The sequence below is a fragment of the Drosophila suzukii genome, chromosome 3 (assembly GCF_043229965.1).
Source record: "Drosophila suzukii chromosome 3, CBGP_Dsuzu_IsoJpt1.0, whole genome shotgun sequence".
In the NCBI taxonomy this organism is placed as follows: domain Eukaryota; kingdom Metazoa; phylum Arthropoda; class Insecta; order Diptera; family Drosophilidae; genus Drosophila; species Drosophila suzukii.
In genome coordinates this window covers 56,009,639-56,028,308 of record NC_092082.1, presented here as the reverse complement: position 1 = coordinate 56,028,308, position 18,670 = coordinate 56,009,639, and the positions used below count along the sequence as shown (strand labels likewise).

Here is an 18,670-nt window from a genome sequence, read left to right as displayed (position 1 = left end):
GTACGTATTTTTATAGGCAGGTTGAGATCGTCGTTCCATTTAATAATAGTGCAGTCGAATTGGGAATATGTAGACGACCATCCAAAGGGCGTAGAAGAAATTGCATCAGTAGAGAGAGGCGGTGAAGAGCACAGTGATGAGTGTATCCGACTACTCATAAAAGAGAGCGCTATCCCAAAAGACGCGCTGAGCGCATTAGTATCAGAATCCGAAGATAGCAGCATCCGATGTTGGTTAAACTCCATATCTAGAGAACATGATTTTAATGAGCGGGTTCCAACCTAATGAAGAGTAAGAATCCAGCCGATGTTCTAGGTACTTCGGGAGAGAGGCGCGAGATTATGAGAGCGCAACTCCGAGGAGCGCGCCGATATTAGAGCCAGGCGGACGGCGAATGTCGCGCAAAGCGGACAACAAAAGCTCCAGCTGATGTTGTTGATGGTGCAACGGGAGAGAGGCGCAAAATGATGAGAGCGTAACTCCGAGGAGCGCGCCGATATTAGAACCAAGCGGACAGCGAATGTCGCGCAAAGCGGACAACAAAAGCTCCGGCTGATGTTGTTGATGTAGCGTCAGGAGAGCAACGGAAAATTATGTGAGCGCAAGTCCGAGGAGCGATCCGATATTAGAGCCAGGCGGACGGCGAATGTCGCGCAAAGCGGACAACAAAATCTCCAGCTGATGTTGTTGATGGTGCGTTAGGAGAGAGTCAGAAGATGAAGAGAAGGCAGTGAGAAAGGCAAGCAGCTGCCGATGTTGTTGGGAAAGCGACTCCGACAAATGAGGAAAGGCATGAAGAAGATGTCCCGCAAAAGTATCAACGCCAGTGTCGTCGAACAATAGGGGTTTTTTGATGGCTGAATTGATGATGAAGTTTGTCCAGGCTCCGGCAAATTAGATAAGATTCCATCCCCTACCACAATGGCTTGTTCTCTATGAATAAATCCACTGGAGCCACTCCAACAACATGTTTATTGGGCTTGTTGTTGTTCCTTCTCTTCTTATTTCGAACCTGTATGAAATTTCCTCTCTCAATATCCAGAGCATGATTAGAAGGGTCAACGACCGCCGAAGGCGAAGCAGCAGCAGCCGCATATGACTGGGGAGCTGCAGCTGCGTTGGTAGGCCTCGGTAGACGAGGTTTGGGATTCACATTTAAATTCTGAGTCAATGCATCATCTTTAGGGGGGAACGCCTCCAAGAATTTATTATGACGGCCCTGATATAAGCGCTCCAGGGCTTTCAATTTATAATCAAATTCGTCAATTTTAGAATTCGAATCATCAATCACAGAGGGTTTTATTCAAAAACGCTGTTTCCAAGATGATCAACGTGACATCTGGAGTGCCTCAGGGCAGTCATTTAGGCCCTTTGCTGTTTACTCTGTTTATAAATGATCTTCCCTCTATCGTAACTCACTCTCGTGTACTAATGTATGCTGATGACGTTAAGCTTTGTTTTTCATATAATAATATTGAGTCTGATTTCTGCTTGCAGTCAGACATTAATAGATTCCAGGAATGGTGTCAGTACAACCTTTTAAATTTAAACTATCTTAAATGCAACGTTATGACTTTTTATAGGGGTACGCCAACAGAACATGTCCCTGGACCGAATATACTTAGTAATCGATCTTAGATCCTAAACTTAAATTTGACTCCCACATAGCCTCTACTGTAAACTACTGGGTTTTACAAAGCGTTGGTCTAAAGAATTTGATAATCAATACACTACCAAATTATTATTTACCTCCCTTGTCCGTCCTAATTTAGAATACTGTTCTTCCGTTTGGAGTCCTCAGTATCAAGTGCACATTGACCGTATAGAGTCCGTACAGAAACAATTTCTTCTTTTTGCCTTACGTGGTTTGAACTGTGATCAAAACGTCAGGTTGCCTTCTTACTCGAGTAGATTGCTATTAATTAATTTGCCTAGTCTAGTAAGCCGTAGAATTATGCTTGGTACTATTTTTATAATAATCTTATCAGAGGCGATATTGATTCTGTAGATTTGGTAAGCCGCCTAACTTTCAATGTTCCTGTTAGACTAATGCGAAGCTACCATCCTATCAACTTGCCACGATGTTCATCTAATTTTAATCAGCATGAGCCCTTTCGCGTTCTTTCTAATAATTATAACAACCTATATCATTTAATTTGTTCCTCAACTTCTATCCCTTTACTAAAAACTAAAATCTTAGCCCATTTGCTTTAGTCTTGTTGATCTATGTTTTTTCCTGTCTTTATTTGTTCTATGTACCTTCCTCGCGAACCGTATTTGCCCGAAATAAAATTGGGCCCGCGCGTAACAAGCACGTGCTTGGTGTCGTTTGGGCCACTTGTTTGTACTGCTCTTAGGGCATCAACGTTCAACAATAATAATAATAATAATAATAATAATAATAATTCGCAACCACACAGCTATCACATTGCCACAGTATGTTTGGATTTAATAAAAGTTTGAGCACATCGTCCGGTAGGACTACACAAGAAGTATGATAGGCGCGACGGCACAAAGAACAGCGAACAGCATCCGAATCGCGGAGATGGGCCAATGTAACATCGGTATTGCACTCGGGACAGCGGGGAAGTAACATAGCGAGAACTTTAAGCACGTCTGAACGCAAAGAAAGCTAGATGACGACTGATTTTGAAATACATTTATTTATTTATTTATTTCGTCAACAGTTGGTACCTTAACTGGCTAATTGTCTATTACTAAACTAAATATTAAGGGACGAAAAGTAATTGTAAAGGGTTTTCTTAATTAATTCCCTGGGGGAGCATGGGTGCAGCCGCATGTGAGATGGAAATTTGTTCCAGTAGAACAAGGCTCTACACAGAGGCTCATTAAAAGCATAGTTAGCTCTATAGGCCGGAATAAAAAAAGGTTCAAATGGCCTTAAAGACCTACCAGGTACGGAAAAGCCTATGCTATGCTCAGCAGTGCAGGGCAGTCTATTTTGGAGGACAGCAGGTCACAAATAAAAACTAGTGCGCTAGTTGTTCTACGATCTTGTAGGGAAGAAAGGTGCACAAGATGACATTTCGCAGAGTAAGAGGGAACCGGGTCATTAAAGTTTAGAGAAAGAAGGGCAAAAGGTAGGAATTTTTTTTGAACACGCTCATTACGATTGATGTGTGTAATACCAGTCGGACTCCAGAAAAACGAAGCATATTCCAATCTGGACCTAATGAACGAAAAAATTAGGCTTAGTTTCGTGTACGGATCTTTAAATTGCGTGGAATTTCGCTTTACAAAACCATACATAGCGTATGCCTTTGGAATTATGTAATTTATGTGATCAATGAAAGTAAATTTAGTATCAAACATAAGAAAGAACATGGGAACTAATGGAGTACGAGCTAAGGACATTCATTAATCGTTTGCTGTACCTAACGTAGAAACATTTTGACATGTTCAGAGGCAACTTATTACGAGAACACCAATTTCCCACCTTTGCAAGGTCATTTTGAAGAAGTTCACTATCGGAGATTGAATTCACAGACCTAAATATTTTAAGATCGTCCGCAAACAACAGGAATTCAGAATATGTTATGCAATAGCTTAAATCATTAATGAAGATAATGAATAGAAACGGACCCAATGCACTTCCCTGAGGAAGGCCAGAAGTAGCCACATACGGGTTTGAGAAAACACCATTGCACTCTACTCTATAAATCCGCCCATCTAAGTAAGATTTAAACCAATTTAATATTGATGAATGAAATCCCAATTTCTGCAATTTTGCCAATAAAGCGTTATGGGAGACTTTGTCAAATGCTTTGGCGAAGTCGGTGTAGACTACATGATGATGACTGATGAACGAGTGGATGCAAAAAAGGTTAAACTCAGCTAAGTTAGTGGTAGTTGACCTTCCAGGCATAAAACCATGTTGGTTAGGACTGATGATCCGACCAGCAAGAAAAGTTAGCTGCTTAGCTACAATTCGTTCACACATTTTTGAGACATTACTTAGCTTTGCAATTGACCTATAATTTGAAACAACATTTTTGTAACCAGACTTGAATATAGGAGAAACTGTGGCAAGTTTCCATCTATGCGCAAATACGCCAGTGGAAAGAGACTTGTTGAAGATCATTTTTAGGGGCTCACAAAGAACACCTATACAGTTTTTCAAAATAAATGGAGAAAAGCCATCGCAGTCTAATTTTCCTGAGTCGTTAAAACTCTCAGCCACCATATGACAGTCCAAATCAGTAACATCTAAGCACCCAATATTTAGCATCGTGGCAATGGCACTGAGTGAATCATCGTCATTCCACAGCGAGCTCGGTTCAAAGTTAGATGCAAAGTACTTAGCAAATAGATTAGCGACCCCAATATCTGAAGAAGCTGAAAAACTTTCATATGACATATGGGAAGGAAAGTAGGAGGTTGTTCGTTTAGAATTGACAAAGTGCCAGAACGCTTTAGGATTGGTAGTTAGTTTACACTCAATATCAGCAATATATTGGCTGTATAAGAATTTATTGAGGAACTCAAACTCACGCTTATGTTGTTTGTACCGATCAAAGTCAGCAGCATCACCGCTTTCTATGTAGCGCTTATAAAATTTATTTCGGAGATTTTTGTATTTTTTTTTAGTCCTTGTGTGTACCATGGTAGTCTATAAAAACTTTGAACTCTAGTTTTAGCGTATCTTCCTATAATAGCAGAGAGAAAAGATATTAAAACTTTATAGGTTGTGTTCACATCCGCATGCGAGAGGACTTCCGCCCATCTGATATTAGAAATATCACTACGGATAGAATCTAAACTGCTAGAATTAATATAGGTAAGAGGCAAGCGAGAATTATTTGGTGAGAAAATATAACAAGTAATTAAGATTAATAGGGGCTTGTGATGAGCATCACACGCAGCTAGAGGATTATCGCTGCAACATAAAGTAAGGCATAAATCAGGGTGTACAAAAATTAGATCTAGAAGCTTATTTAAGTTATTAAATACATGGTTAATCTGGACTAATCCCATACTAAGAAGCTCATCGATGACTAAGATTTCGTGGGGAAGATGCAAATTACTGGGAACCATTGCTGAAGACTCAAGATCATGAGCCCACACGAGCGAAGATAGGTTGAAGTCGCCCAAACCACATATATATTGGCCATCTTCCAGCTCCTGGTATAGGTGGGCAATGTTGTCCACATGCGCTTTATATAAATCAAAACTGCTGCTTGGGGGTATGTATGATACTGTCAGGAAAATTGTTTCCGTAGGACCAGCGAGAGATACACAGAGTTGGTCGAGCAGAGAATCCTCGTTCTAAAGACGAATAGCAATGCAACGAAGCTCACGCCGCACAGCAATTAAAACTCCGCCACCTCTGGAGCATCGTGTTTTAACGAAATCTCGATCCTTACGGAACACATAATAAAGATTTGTATCAAAGAATTTATTATCGAAGAAATCCATATTGGGCCAGGTTTCAACAAAAATGATGACGTCATGATCACCATGAGACGTTGCCTGGAAAAGGGATTGAGCTTTCGTACGTACACCACCGATATTTTGAAAATAAATATTGAAATTTGTATTGTTAGCGCATATCCGGTCATCCTTGGTCATGCTATCAATAACTGGTCCAGCATCATGACCCGAATCCGTAAGAGGCCTCGCTGGGATTTTATCATAATTAATAAAATTATTTGTAAGAACCTTCAGTAAAGTAGTGGTACGGATACGAATAGGCTGGTGATCGGCGCTCCAAATATTAGGTGGGCAGTCAATATAAGCATTCAAAATATAAATGCACGCAGGTGAAACCACTCCTGGTAATAATGAGCGAGAACGTACTACAGCAGCTGCAGTCCATTGTTGTTGTTGATGGCGAAAGCATCTCCAGAGAGCCCCTTCAGAGAGAGCACTCTGAGAGGCATCCAGCCAAATGTGTCGATAAAAGTTTTTGTAGAAAGTCGAACTTCAGAAAGGTAGAGACGGAGAGCGCATAACTATTAGGCGATGAAGAGTGAGAATCCAGCCGACTATCTAGGTACTTCGGGAGAGAGGCGCAAGATGATGAGAGCGCAACTCCGCGGAGCGTGCCGATATTAGAGCCAGGCGGACGACGAAAGTAGCGCACAGCGGACAACAAAAGCTCCAGCTGATGTTGTTGATGGTGCAACGGGAGAGAGGCGCAACTCCGAGGAGCGCGCCGATATTAGAACCAGGCGGACAGCGAATGTCGCGCAAAGCAAACAACAAAAGCTCCGGCTGATGTTGTTGATGAAACATCAGGAGAGCAACGGAAAATGATGTGAGGAGCGCTCCACGGAGCGCGCCGAAATCCGAGCCAGGCAGACGGCGAATGTCGCACAATGTGGACAACAAAAGCTCCGGCTGATGTTGTCGATGGTGCGTTAGGAGAGAGTCAGAAGATGAAGAGAAGGCAGTGAGAAAGGCAAGCAGCTGCCGATGTTGTTGCGAAAACGACTCCGACAAATGAGGAAAGGCTTGTAGACGATGGCCCGCAAAAGTATCGACGCCAGTGGCGTCGAACAATAGGGGTTTTTTGATGGCTGAATTGATGATGAAGTTTGTCCAGGCTCCGGCAAATTAGATAAGATTCCATCCCCTACCACAATGGCCCGTTCTCTATGAATAAATCTTTTGACCTTAACTGAGTTCGGTCAGAAATCGTTTTTGAAGACTGTATCGTAAAGCTGATCGGGGATACCAAGCTTGAAATTTACAAACTTTAAAGTTGTAACGTCAACATCTTTTTTTACAAGTTTTGCACAAGTGAGAGAACTAGCATCCACCTTAAGCTTGGTGGACACATATTTTAAAACAGTATTCGGCTCTGTATCAGTTGCAAACTTTCCGACATGCAAAAATTTCTTGGTCGGCAAAACAGGAAGATCTTCGGCATTAGGAGCCACTCCAACAACATGTTTATTGGGCTAGTTGTTGTTCCTTCTCCTCTTATTTCGAACTTGTATGAAATTTCCTCTCTCACTATCCAGAGCATGATTAGAAGGGTCAACGACCGCGGAAGCCCTAGCAGCAGCAGCCGCATATGACTGGGGAGCTGCAGTTACGCTGGTAGGTCTCGGTAGACGAGGCTTGGGAGTTACATACTGATTCAATGCATCATCTTTAGGGGGGAACGCCTCCAAGATTTTATTATGAAGGCCCTGATATAAGCGCTCCAGGGCTTTCAATTTATCATCGAATTCATCGATTTTAGAATGCGAATCATTCGCAACCACACAGCTATCACATTGCCACAGTATATTTGGATTTAATAAGAGTTTGAGCACATCGTCCGGTAGGGCTACGCAAGAAGTATGATAGGCGCGCGGCACAAAGAAGAGCAGCGGACAGCATCCGAAGCACGAAGCTGGGCCAATGTAACATCGGTTTTGCACTCGGGGCAGCGGGGAAGTACGTCTAAGCGCAATGAAAGCTGGATGACGACTGATTTCCAATCGATAAGTTGGTCTATTATTGAGTGTGCACCCACTTGATCAAATGCTCTTGCAAAGTCAAGAGAGAAGAGTGAGATGTGCTTTTTGGTGTTTGTGACTTTGTTATGAGATGGACTACGAAAAGACGATTTTTTTCTAAAGACGATTTTCCATTTTTGAAACCGAATTGGTTTGGATGTATTTGCTTATTATTTTGCAATTATTATGCAATATTTATACCCGTTACTCGTAGAGTAAAAGGGTATACTAGATTCGTCGGAAAGTATGTAACAGGCAGAAGGAAGCGTTTCCGACCCCATAAAGTATACATATTCTTGATCAGGATCACTAGCCGAGTCGATCTAGCCATGTCCGTCTGTCCGTCTGTCCGTATGAACGCTGAGATCTCGGAAACTATAAGAGCTAGGCTATTTAGATTTGGCATGCAGATTCCTGAGCTTCTTACGCAGCGTAAGTTTGTTTCAGCACGCCCACTCTAACGCCCACAAACCTCCCAAAACTGTGGCTTCTACAGTTTTGATGCTAGAATAAAAGTTTTAAATGATATGTATTGTTCTGATCAATACCTATCGATTGACCCAAAAAAAGTTTGCCACGCCCACTCTAACGCCCACAAACCGCCCAAACCTGTGGCACCCACAATTTTCATGCTAGATAAAAAATTTAAACTGAAATGTATTGGTCTCGTCAATACCACTCTAACGCCCATAACGCTTAAATCTGTCTACCGCCGGTAGGTAGCGCATTTTAATCTAGCTTTGATGCTTGCATATCTCCTTTTCCCTTTGGTCCCTTTAGCTGAGTAACGGGTATCTGATAGTCGAGGTTCTCGACTATAGCGTTCTTCCTTGTTTTCTTATGCAGTAGTTAAGAGAAATGGGTCTGTAGGAGGTAATGTCCGTTTTGTTCTTATTTGGTTTGAGTATGGGATGTATGTGTTAAAAATTTTGTTAAATTGGAATAATCTATGTTTTAATATTATTATTATTTATTGTTTAAGGCTTCCTAACGCTGTTAGTTCTAAAACTTATAAATTACTGCGCTAGTCGCAACTGGAGAGCTATTTTTGATCATCGGGTATGAATATCTACTGAGTCCTGGTGTAAATCCTTTTAAGAATTGTACTTTCGTTATGTTTTTTATGTTTGTGTTGCAGATGTGGATGGGCTGTGGTTTATAATTATTGGTTTCAATTTAAGAAATCTGAGTTGTAGGTGGAAATAGTAATCTGTGGCAAGGTAAGACCAGTGTTGTGCGAATTGGTTTGCTATTTCTTGTGTGTTAGTTGTGTTGTTTACGCAGTGTATTTGTCTACATTGATTTAATCCACAGAATCGTCTAATGTTGTTCCATATTGTTGATGTTGGTGTGCTACTTTGTATAGTAGATGTAAATGAGATGGTGGCTTCTCTTTTTCTTATTTTAATTTCTGTTTTAAGAAGTGCGTTTGCTCTACGAAAGCTAATAATGTTGGTTTGCGAAATGTCTCTTTTAAGTGAGATTTTCTTCGTTTGATGCATTTGTGTTAGTTTTTTGTTCCACCAAGGAACTTTGTGGGAGTGTGGGTTTTGTGATGATTGTGGTGCGCGCTTTGTATTAATATTTTGTTGATGGTGGCTGTTTCTTTGTTGATGTTTGTTGAGGTTTGTAGTAAATACGGAGAATTTTTCCCAATTCGTTTCTTTGATTTTGAAGAATTGTTTTTTGGTTAGATAGGAAAAAAGGAAGTTAGAATAGGGAAATGATCACTCGTGCAAAGGTCATCAGAGATTGTCCAGTTTGCGACAGAAGTTAAGCAGAGAGAGCAGAAAGTAAGGTCTATATGAGTGAAGGTGTTGTGTGTGGTGAAATGAGTGGGAGATTTATCATTTAGGAGTGTAGGATGCGATTGTTTTATGAATTTGGAGATTATTTTGCCTCTTGTGTTTGTGTGTAGTGATAACTAGTTGGGGGTGCCATCCGTTGAAGTCTCCTGTTACGACTATTGTTTGGTTATTTGTATTTATAACATTATTAAGGTTATTGCGTGAAAATGTTTTATTTGGTGCTATGTCGATTGAGTATATTATTATAGTTCGTTTGGATTCTGTTTTGGCTGCTATTGCTTCAAGGTCTTCATTGATAATGTGTTGCGTATGCTGGAAAGAATTGTGGACTAGAAGAGCTACCCCTCCAAATCTGTTAGTTGCTATGTTAGTGATTAATGTGTAGTTAAGGGGGTTCACCGATTTTCAAGCGCTTTTTCGGATATTTCGTGTAAGTAAACTATTCAAGGTTTTTGAATAATTATTTTTGTATTTTGTTAGATTATTACTTAAGTTTATATATTTTTATGTACAACAGTTTTATCAAGAAAGTGTACTGGTGACCGAAGCTGGAACGAGACACTACCAAATTTACGGACCTAAAAGGGTGTGCTGGATACACCACACATAAGTCGTCTGAAACAAAAAACGAAAATACTCCGTTATTCGTAATCCAGTTGCCGAGGTACTGACGTTGGGATTTCGAACATTTTTGAAAATTGTCAAAATGGCGTATTTTGGGAAGAAATAATTCGTTTTTAAAGTGTGAAAAAAAATTTGAAAAATTTTTTATAAGAAACCCCTACGTCAGTACCTCGGATTATACATTCAATTTGACCCCTCAAAATTTCAGCTGGATTCATCGAATAGATTTTCCTGCACACCACCTTGAAAAACACGGTTTCGAGAAAAACGCGTTTAAAGTTTGAGGATGTGATGAATAATCATTTTTATGAACGTTTCTTTCTCCAAAACGTAACGGTTTTGGGGTAAAGACCGTTTTTTGGTCGCGTAACTCTAAAAGAAGAACTTCGACCTGATTTTCTGCCCATCTTAGTAAAAAAATTTTCGAAATAAACGTTTTGCCCTTCTCCAGGTAGTCGATGTAGATCACACCTTGTGAGTCCCAAAAAACGGTGGCCATCACCTTTCCGGCCGATGGGACAGACTTCGCCTTCTTCTCCACTGTTTCGACTGCTCCTTGGTGTGCACCAGTGGATCCATGTTTCGTCGACGGTCACAAAACGACGCAGAAACTCCCTCGGATTGCGCTTAAACAGCGTCAAACACTGCTCTCAACTGTTCTCACGGTTGCGTTTGTTGTCCGGAGTGAGCAAACGCGGTACCCATCGCGCCGAGCTTTCTCATGCCCAAAATTTCATGCAGGATATGATCCACGCGGTCTTTTGACATGCCTACTGTCTCAGCTATCTCGCGTATCCTCAATCGGCGGTCTGCCAATACGAGATCGTGGATTTGTGTCACGTTATCCTCCGTGGTAGCCGTTTTCGGCCCACCTGGGCGTGGCTCATCAAAAACCGACGTGCGACCACGTTGAAACTCGTTAAACGAATTTTTGACGGTCGCCATCGAAGGAGAAGAGTCACCGTACACAGCATCTAAGCGCTCTTTGATTTCGCTGCGCGATTTCCCTTCCAAAAACAAGAATTGAGTCACAGACCGATAATGCTCGTTCTCCATTTTTCTAAAATCAGCGGACACGTCCGATTCCACACGCAGTCAAAACAATACTACGAGTCCGATTAGGCTGAAATTTCGACAGTTGCCGTCTCTTATCGGACTGCCCTCGTATAACGTAGATGTTCGTGTGACTTCGGCATGGGTCTCCGGGTCTTTTTTTCTCAGCTTCGGCGCGCTTTTTTGCTGCTACGGCAGAGGTTCTCAGTGCAAAGCAGTGAAACGTCAGGCTTCAGCACGCTGCGCGCCAATTTTGTGTTTTGAATACTCACACTAATGCAAGGCAAACTTGTGATGGTATGTGTGTGCCGACCGCTGTCTTAAACCAATGCACATCGGAATGAATTTCCTTTTTTTTTTGGCATAAACTCTAATTTTAAAAATACGGATTTCAAATTTTTTTACATAACAGTGAGACTATAGTGAAATTTCGATTTTCATTATTCTTTGATTTTGACCGCGCCCACATGAACCACCCCTTTCCGCGAAGGTAATTTTAACGATACGGATTTCAATTTTTTTGTACATAATATTGAGACCATTGTAAAATGTTGATTTATTTTGTTTTGATTTTGACCACGCCTACATGAACTACCGCCGGCCGCGAAGGTAATTTTAAAGATAAGGATTTCAATTTTTTTCAATAATATTGAGACTATTGTTAAATTTTGGTTTTTATTCTTTTTTGATTTTGACCACGCCCATTCAGCCGCCCCAATATTATAATTTTTATTTTACTCATTATCTATATTTAACTCGATATCTAAATTTAGTTCGAACTCGAAATGCGTGCTATCAATTACTGCTTCAACAGGGTGTGCCTCCCATAGCGAAATTGGAAATTGGAACACGTCAGTAAGGTTATTTTAGGGACTACTCTCTCTAGCGTGCATTAATCTATCACGTTTATAGAGCTTATTTCGAGCTTCAGTATTCCATAATCTGGGCACCGTGAACCAAGAGCTTGTGAACAGTAGCTGTCGTCGGATACCACGGATATTTCATAACTTAACCAGTTGCTGCGATGATTCTTCACCCTTACTTCCCGCAGTTCGCCCCTACGCCCCTACTAATGTGGAGTTGTTCCGAATCTATTTAAATATTATGAAATGGCGCAAGTATGCGCAAAAGTTATTAGCTTCATTTAATCATATATACAATATACATATTACCACATTTGCACTTTTCGCAATCCCGCTTACTCTTACTTCCACGAAACACAAATATTTTTATTTATACGTTAACTTCTACATAACACAAGGTTCAATAAAACAACTAAATACAGCACGAAACAAAAGCAATTCTAGTGTAAGCCCTCTAAGCAATATTATACATATCTTGACGAAAAATTTCCATAATTTAACCGAAAGGAATACGCGACATTTGCTAAAAAATAATTAATTAAACATTTGGCAGGTTTCGTAGAAAAATTAAGGCGCACCCAACCTAGCTCGAACAGCTGACTTTATAGTGTTGCCAAGGACCCAGGGATGGTCAGAAAAATATTTTTAAAATAGTTTTATGATAGTTGAACATTTCTTAAACGGATTAAAAAAAAATGCTGAACATTTCACAAAATAATTTTTGACTTTATGCCAAACAAAGGCTTGTCCAAGTAAATTTTGCAATCCGAATTGGACACCTCCAAAAATGGTTTTTGATCGCGTCAACAATCTTCTGGCGACAAAAATCGTTGACCACACATTTTTCTCTTGTGTGAGAGCTCGCATTGTCACGGTGCACAATATTTCGTCTGCTCTTGTTCTATTTTCGAGTTTCTTCGAAGACTTAAGAATTGTCAACGTTGCTCATGCAAAGCAGTCATCACTTTACCTGTTTTACTGAAAAACCAGGCAACCATTTTCTTCGAAGTGCTTCTTTCACGAAGATCGTTTTTTTCGGGCTCATAAGCATAGATTCATGATTCGTCACCTGTGTCAATCTTATTAACGTCTTTTCAAACACCGCGATTGTATTGTTCCATAATTTCTTTTAACCAATCTACACGAGGTATTTTTTGAGCGATTGTCAAAATGTGCGGGATCCATTAAGAACAAATATTTTTTACGGCCATGTGTTCATGCAATATCGAATGTAAGGAAGAAATGCTCAACGAAGCCTCTACCTCGCACGGCAACAGTGATCTCTGGCACAACGAGCAAGCGTCGGCAATAATTGAATTCATTGAACCAGTTTTTCACAGTGCTATATGATAGTCTTCATCGCCATCCAAAGATTAAAGTTCATTGATGCACTCTTGTCTTGATAATCCAGGTCGAAAGTTATAAAAAATTATTGCATGAAAATTTTCACTAGTTAAATTAATTTTTCTGCCGAGTTAAGTTTTGGATCAATCGTTAATCGATATCAAGCGTACCACATGTAAAAGTTGTATGAATCTTTTATCGATAAAAGACCAACAGTTGTTTGGGAAAAGGCCAATGGGTTCTAATGTAGCTAGAAGTGACCTAGGCCAAAAACTTAAATAGCAGCCCTCGTAGAAAGTTACCAATTTTCAAAATGTGATATTTGTGATTATGCCTTGTACTTACTTTCGTTGTTTGAAGGTAGTCAAGTTAGATTGAAAATTCCTCATGTTTATGCTCACAATATCGTAATGTAAAAACATAATCGACTTAGCGTCGCTTGTGACCGGAAGTATTTATCTTGTTCTATGTGGCTTTTAAATTTTTAGTTTTATATCTGTGGTACTGTAATCCTGTTTTTTTGTAGGTAATTGTCTATTTAATTGTAGAATTGTTAACAAAATTAAATTGTTATAAAGCCTGTGCATTTGTTATTGTAACTCTCTGTACGCGGTTGTGCATGCGATTCAATAGCTTTTAGATTTGTTTCACATAGCTCTCTGTAATCCCTTTCCCGTTTCTTTTCTTGTAAACTGTTGTCGAGTATATTTTGTTTATATTTCGCAAGCCACGCTCAGTCGATAGTTACTCTCTCGTGCTCTCTTGCATTTGCAGTTACGCACTCTTATACTTTTGTGTTTTTTTCCCTAAATTTGTATTTTTGATCCCAGGGTAAAATTGAGCACGTGATGGATGCTTGACGCTGACCAATGATCGCTTTAAGAAACCTTTTGATTTTCTTATGAGCGTAGTTGCTGAATTCAAAGGGTTGATAATAAAAAAAAACAGAAGTTAGTCCCGAATGCCAACTTAACCTCCAGCATTTTTACCCGATCGATAACGGCAGCTATGTCGGCATCCACCGGCGCTGGTGGAGTCCACCGGCTCTAAAGGAGTCCCTTGTTCCGCTAGTTAGCCTAAAATGTCAAACACTACGGAGCTTTCTGTGCCTATAGCAGAAGAAAGCTCTTTAGGAGTCCCTGGTCCCGATAATCAGACGGACGATGTTCAAATTGCTGGTGGGGGAAGAAAGGAACTCTCATTTGTTGTTTATAGGATGCCATTTTTTGTTTCTGAACCCCTGAAACCACATCTGCAGATGTTTTGGAATTCATTGAACAAGAATTCCTTTCGCGAACCACTACAGTGGGATATCTTCCTTTAAAATATCTGATTTTCCTCCAGTGTTTTCTGTACTAAATTCTAAAAGTTTTTGGCTCAATGATGAAATTAATCATGGAAATTTCACAAAGATGAATTTTGTGTTGCGTCACGGATTTGTCAATTGTTTGTGCCAAAAGGTAAAATCCATTCTAAAGGCAAGGTATAATTAAACGTACTCCATATACGGAAGATGTGCCGCTCAGATTCTTAAACAAATCCAATAGGGCTCCTCCCAAAATTATTAAGCTCCAAACCCTCCGTCCCAAACTTCAACGTCAAATTTTCTCGGGCGGTTATCTTCGCTGGTCGACTTTCCATGACCTTTGCACAGCGATATACATAGACAATCCAAGTCTAACGCGCGTTGAAAAGTTGTTAAAATTAAGTTCTAGTGGAGAAGCTCATTCCATAGTTTCGAAATCCCGACTCATTAATGACAGCTTTCGCTCAGCCTCGAAAAACAAGCGATTGCAGGTGAACAGTAACCTAAAAACACTCTTTAATGTGCAATCAAGAGCGGAGGAATCTGGAACAGCCCCAAAGGAATTTTAACGCACCATTCAAGGTTTAACATCCTTACAATTTTCCGGCATTAATATTGAGTATTAGGACCCTTTTCTGGTTTATATGTGATCGACAAAGGTACCAAAGCTCACGCTCTCATTCTTGAAGCACTACATCCAAAATAAATCAGAAATATCTACGTCGCTCGAGCTTGATTTTTTTTTTTTTGACTGAGTGCCATCGAACCCTTGGACCGTCGATAGCTTCCGATCTGCCAATTCCCTTCATGTTCAGTCCAACGACACAGATTGAATGGGAAAATTTCCAAGAATAAATTCGTTCACTACTAAAGTCGTCCCAGTACTTAGAGACTGCGATCTGTGTTCAAAGAAGAACTACCCCGTGCATATATGTCAATGCTCCTTACAAACGATCTCCTATCATATATCCAAAGGAAACAATTGTGGCCCAATTGCTTTGCAAGCAGCCATAAATTTAGCACGCCCAATTCCACATAGAATTGCATCCTTCTCAGAGCAGGTTTTCAACGCGCAAGGGACTGCGAGATCCATAAAGGACCCGATTGTAAAAGTGCTTCCTAAAAATAATCCATCCGGTTAGTTTGGTCCACATCCTGCCTTGGCTGGCAGACGTTCCCGTTTTATCCTACCAACGTCGAGTCTGCCAAAAAAACCAACTTCTACGGAAGAGCCACAACTTTCTGCGGCTTAGCGCTCAGAAACTGCTCTAGGAAGTACGTATCCACAAGTACTGCTCCTGTCGCAGTGGTCATCTCTGCCACAAGGGTGGAAAGAACCACCACACTCTTCCCGGACGACCCATCTTTGCTTTCATCATGCCCCTTTAGCCTACTACCCTGAGGTTCTTGCTGCGGATGTCCTCGCAAAGGGGGTAGAATGTTTACGCCAAAAGGTCTTTTAATTTCATTAAGTAGTGTCGAGCGACAGTTTTATTTATACATCCACGTCTCGCTCCCTCGCACTACCCTCCGCTCTCCCTCTCCATCTCTCCCCAAGTCTCCGCTCTGGAGCGCTTTAGTTAACCTAGCTTTTCACAGTTATAATTAACAAGTGTCCAAATAAACACCCACGCACGTCGCGCAACAACCCGAAAGTTCTTCCGTTTTTTTCGTACCCCTTTTTTAGCGATCAAGTCACCCCCCGTCCCTGCTCCCTACACACCATATTTTATCTGAATTTCACCTTCTTCCGAGCGAGACAGGAATAACATGAGTTTGCAGCACAATTATTGCTGCTGGCGGCAAAGCAGTTAACAAAAATTGATACCAGCGGATTCAATATTGACGACAGACACATCTAGGCATACTGTGTGAAAAGTTCAGTAAAAGTAAAAATAGACCTTAAAACGGCTGCACAACACATATTAGAAATTAATATTAAACTAATTTATTAAAAGCGCAGAAAAGAAAAATACACTCGACTTACCATTTTGTGGTAGTATAAATATACGTGACTATTTTAAATAGTTCTTGATATTGTTTATCAAAACAAAAATTTTTTAAATATTAAATAATTATAGGGCCAGACAGGTTTAAGAGTTTTGGGCGTTAGAGTGGGCGTGGCACCCTGCTGAAATAAGCTTGCGCTGTCTCAGAACCTCAAGACGCTGCATGCCAAGTCCCAACTTTCTAGGTTTTATAGTTATCAAGATCTTACCTTTCATATTGAAGAACAGACGAGCATGGCTAGATCGACTTGGCTAGTGATCCTGATCAAGAACATATAGTTTTCATAGGGTCGGAAATGCTTCCTTCTACCTCGAACAGGTGTAACATACTTTCCGACGAATCTCTATACCTTTTCACTTTACGAGTAAGTAACAGGTACAAAAATGTTTCGATATACTCCGAATTGTGATCCCAATTTACGTTTGTCGTGGTAAAAGGTTGGGAAACAAGGGTCATTACATAGGCTAAAAATTGTATGAAAGTTAACTTTCCCAACTTATAGGTCGACCCAACCAAAAAACTCTACTCGAAGCAAGCATGCATATTCGTTTTTGTAATTTTTTAACTTGTATACTTTTTAGCAAGTGCTCATACTGGCGACCAAACAGTTGACGAATATCCGGATATCAGTGGCATATGCACAGCACGAGTAAGTCATAGTCGAAAATAATCCACGATATCTGTAACGCAAGATATTTATTTTAGGAAGCGATGCGGAAAATGACAGAAGAGGACAAACAGAAAATTGCTCAGCAGGTTGAATTATTTCGTAGAGAAAAACTTACTTTTGATTCTGAAGTTGCTAAATGGGATGATACTGGAAATGACATTATTTTTTTGGCTAAACATATGTGCATGATTATGATGGAAATGACCGACTTCACCAGGTAATTTCTCCATTACACACATATTATTATAAGAACATTCGGTAAACTTCCTCCGCAGTGTGGCTGCAGATACTCTGGACTTTTCTAGAAACTAGCGCATTTAACCATTTTTATTTTGTATACATTTATATCTTATATATATATTTTCTGAACCCACTGAAATGATTTAATAATTATCTATAATATAATCTAGAGTGACGAAATATTTTTCAGTTCGACAATATGTTTCAAATCGGGAATATACTGTACATTAGTTTATATATACAAATTATGAAATGCAAAATAACGGAAAACGCTATAGTCGGAAATACGGAAATACTCAGTTAAAGAAGCGGAATGGAGAAGGAGATATAGTATGCAAGCAGAAAAGAGTCTTTCCGAGATTGCAGGGCGCCACTTTGGCGATTATGTTATTTGGTCATAACTTCTTAATGAAGTTTAAACAATTTGTAGATATGAATATAGGTATTAATATACAAAACAAAACCCCATTTACAATTTTACAAAATATTTTAAATTTGAACGTCAGAAATACGTGGGCGTGGCACATTCAGCACAAACTTGCGCTCCGTACGAAGCTAAGGAATCTGAATGTAAAGACTAAACTCTTTAGCTCTTATAATAACTATGATCACACCGAAAGGCGGTAATGTCCGACTAGTCAAGAGATACTTTTTGGGGTAGGAAACGACCCGTAGCTTAGATGGCTCGGCTGACACTGCACTATGTGCTGACTGCATTGGTCAGTGTGCCGTTGATTCGGTGTGTTAGTGAGACATAATATGCTGGTCAGCAACTCTCATCTACAGTGGGTGTTACTGAGCGCCTGGTACTGTTCCCAACTTAACTACTGCTTGATTTGTTGGGTGCTGGTCATGTTGAGCACCCTTAGGTACGAACACTTTTACTCTACGAGTAACGGGTATAAAAACCATCAAAAAACGAACATACTTTTTACTAATTAAAATAGCTCTTAACCATTTTTTATTTATTTTGTAGGGAAGTGTGGGGTGTGGTGACCAACGATTCATTTTGTATGTCACTTTTAAAAAAGTTAATGTTTTTCAAAAGCTTAAAAGCAGAATTTCGTATAAAGCTGATAATTCTAACAGACCGTCAACGAAGTCATGGACAGATAAAGGCGTGGAGACAAGTGACTCAGTGGAAGGGGACCAAGAAATGTCAGGGAGAATGAAATCACCCAAAACAATCAACAGATTCCTGTCGGAAAGATCAGGTAGAACAGTTTTTATTGCCGACAAATGGTTCTCATAAATTATTAAGTCGGATCCAGGTGGAATATAAG

General features: G+C 40.1%; 1 protein-coding gene across 3 annotated transcripts in view; it reads left to right on the top strand.

The window, feature by feature from the left end:
- Nucleotides 1-18,670, top strand: part of alpha-Cat (catenin alpha) — a 154,300-nt gene that overhangs the window by 109,275 nt on the left and 26,355 nt on the right. For 2 of the 3 annotated variants that reach the window (XM_070996780.1, XM_070996779.1), the window contains 2 exons: nt 17,059-17,126; nt 17,183-17,364. The exons of the other annotated variant lie outside the window; for it this stretch is intronic. In XM_070996780.1, coding sequence (XP_070852881.1) covers nt 17,059-17,126; nt 17,183-17,364 — 250 coding nt within the window. The remainder of the gene's footprint in view (nt 1-17,058; nt 17,127-17,182; nt 17,365-18,670) is intronic. 3 annotated transcript variants of the gene reach the window in all.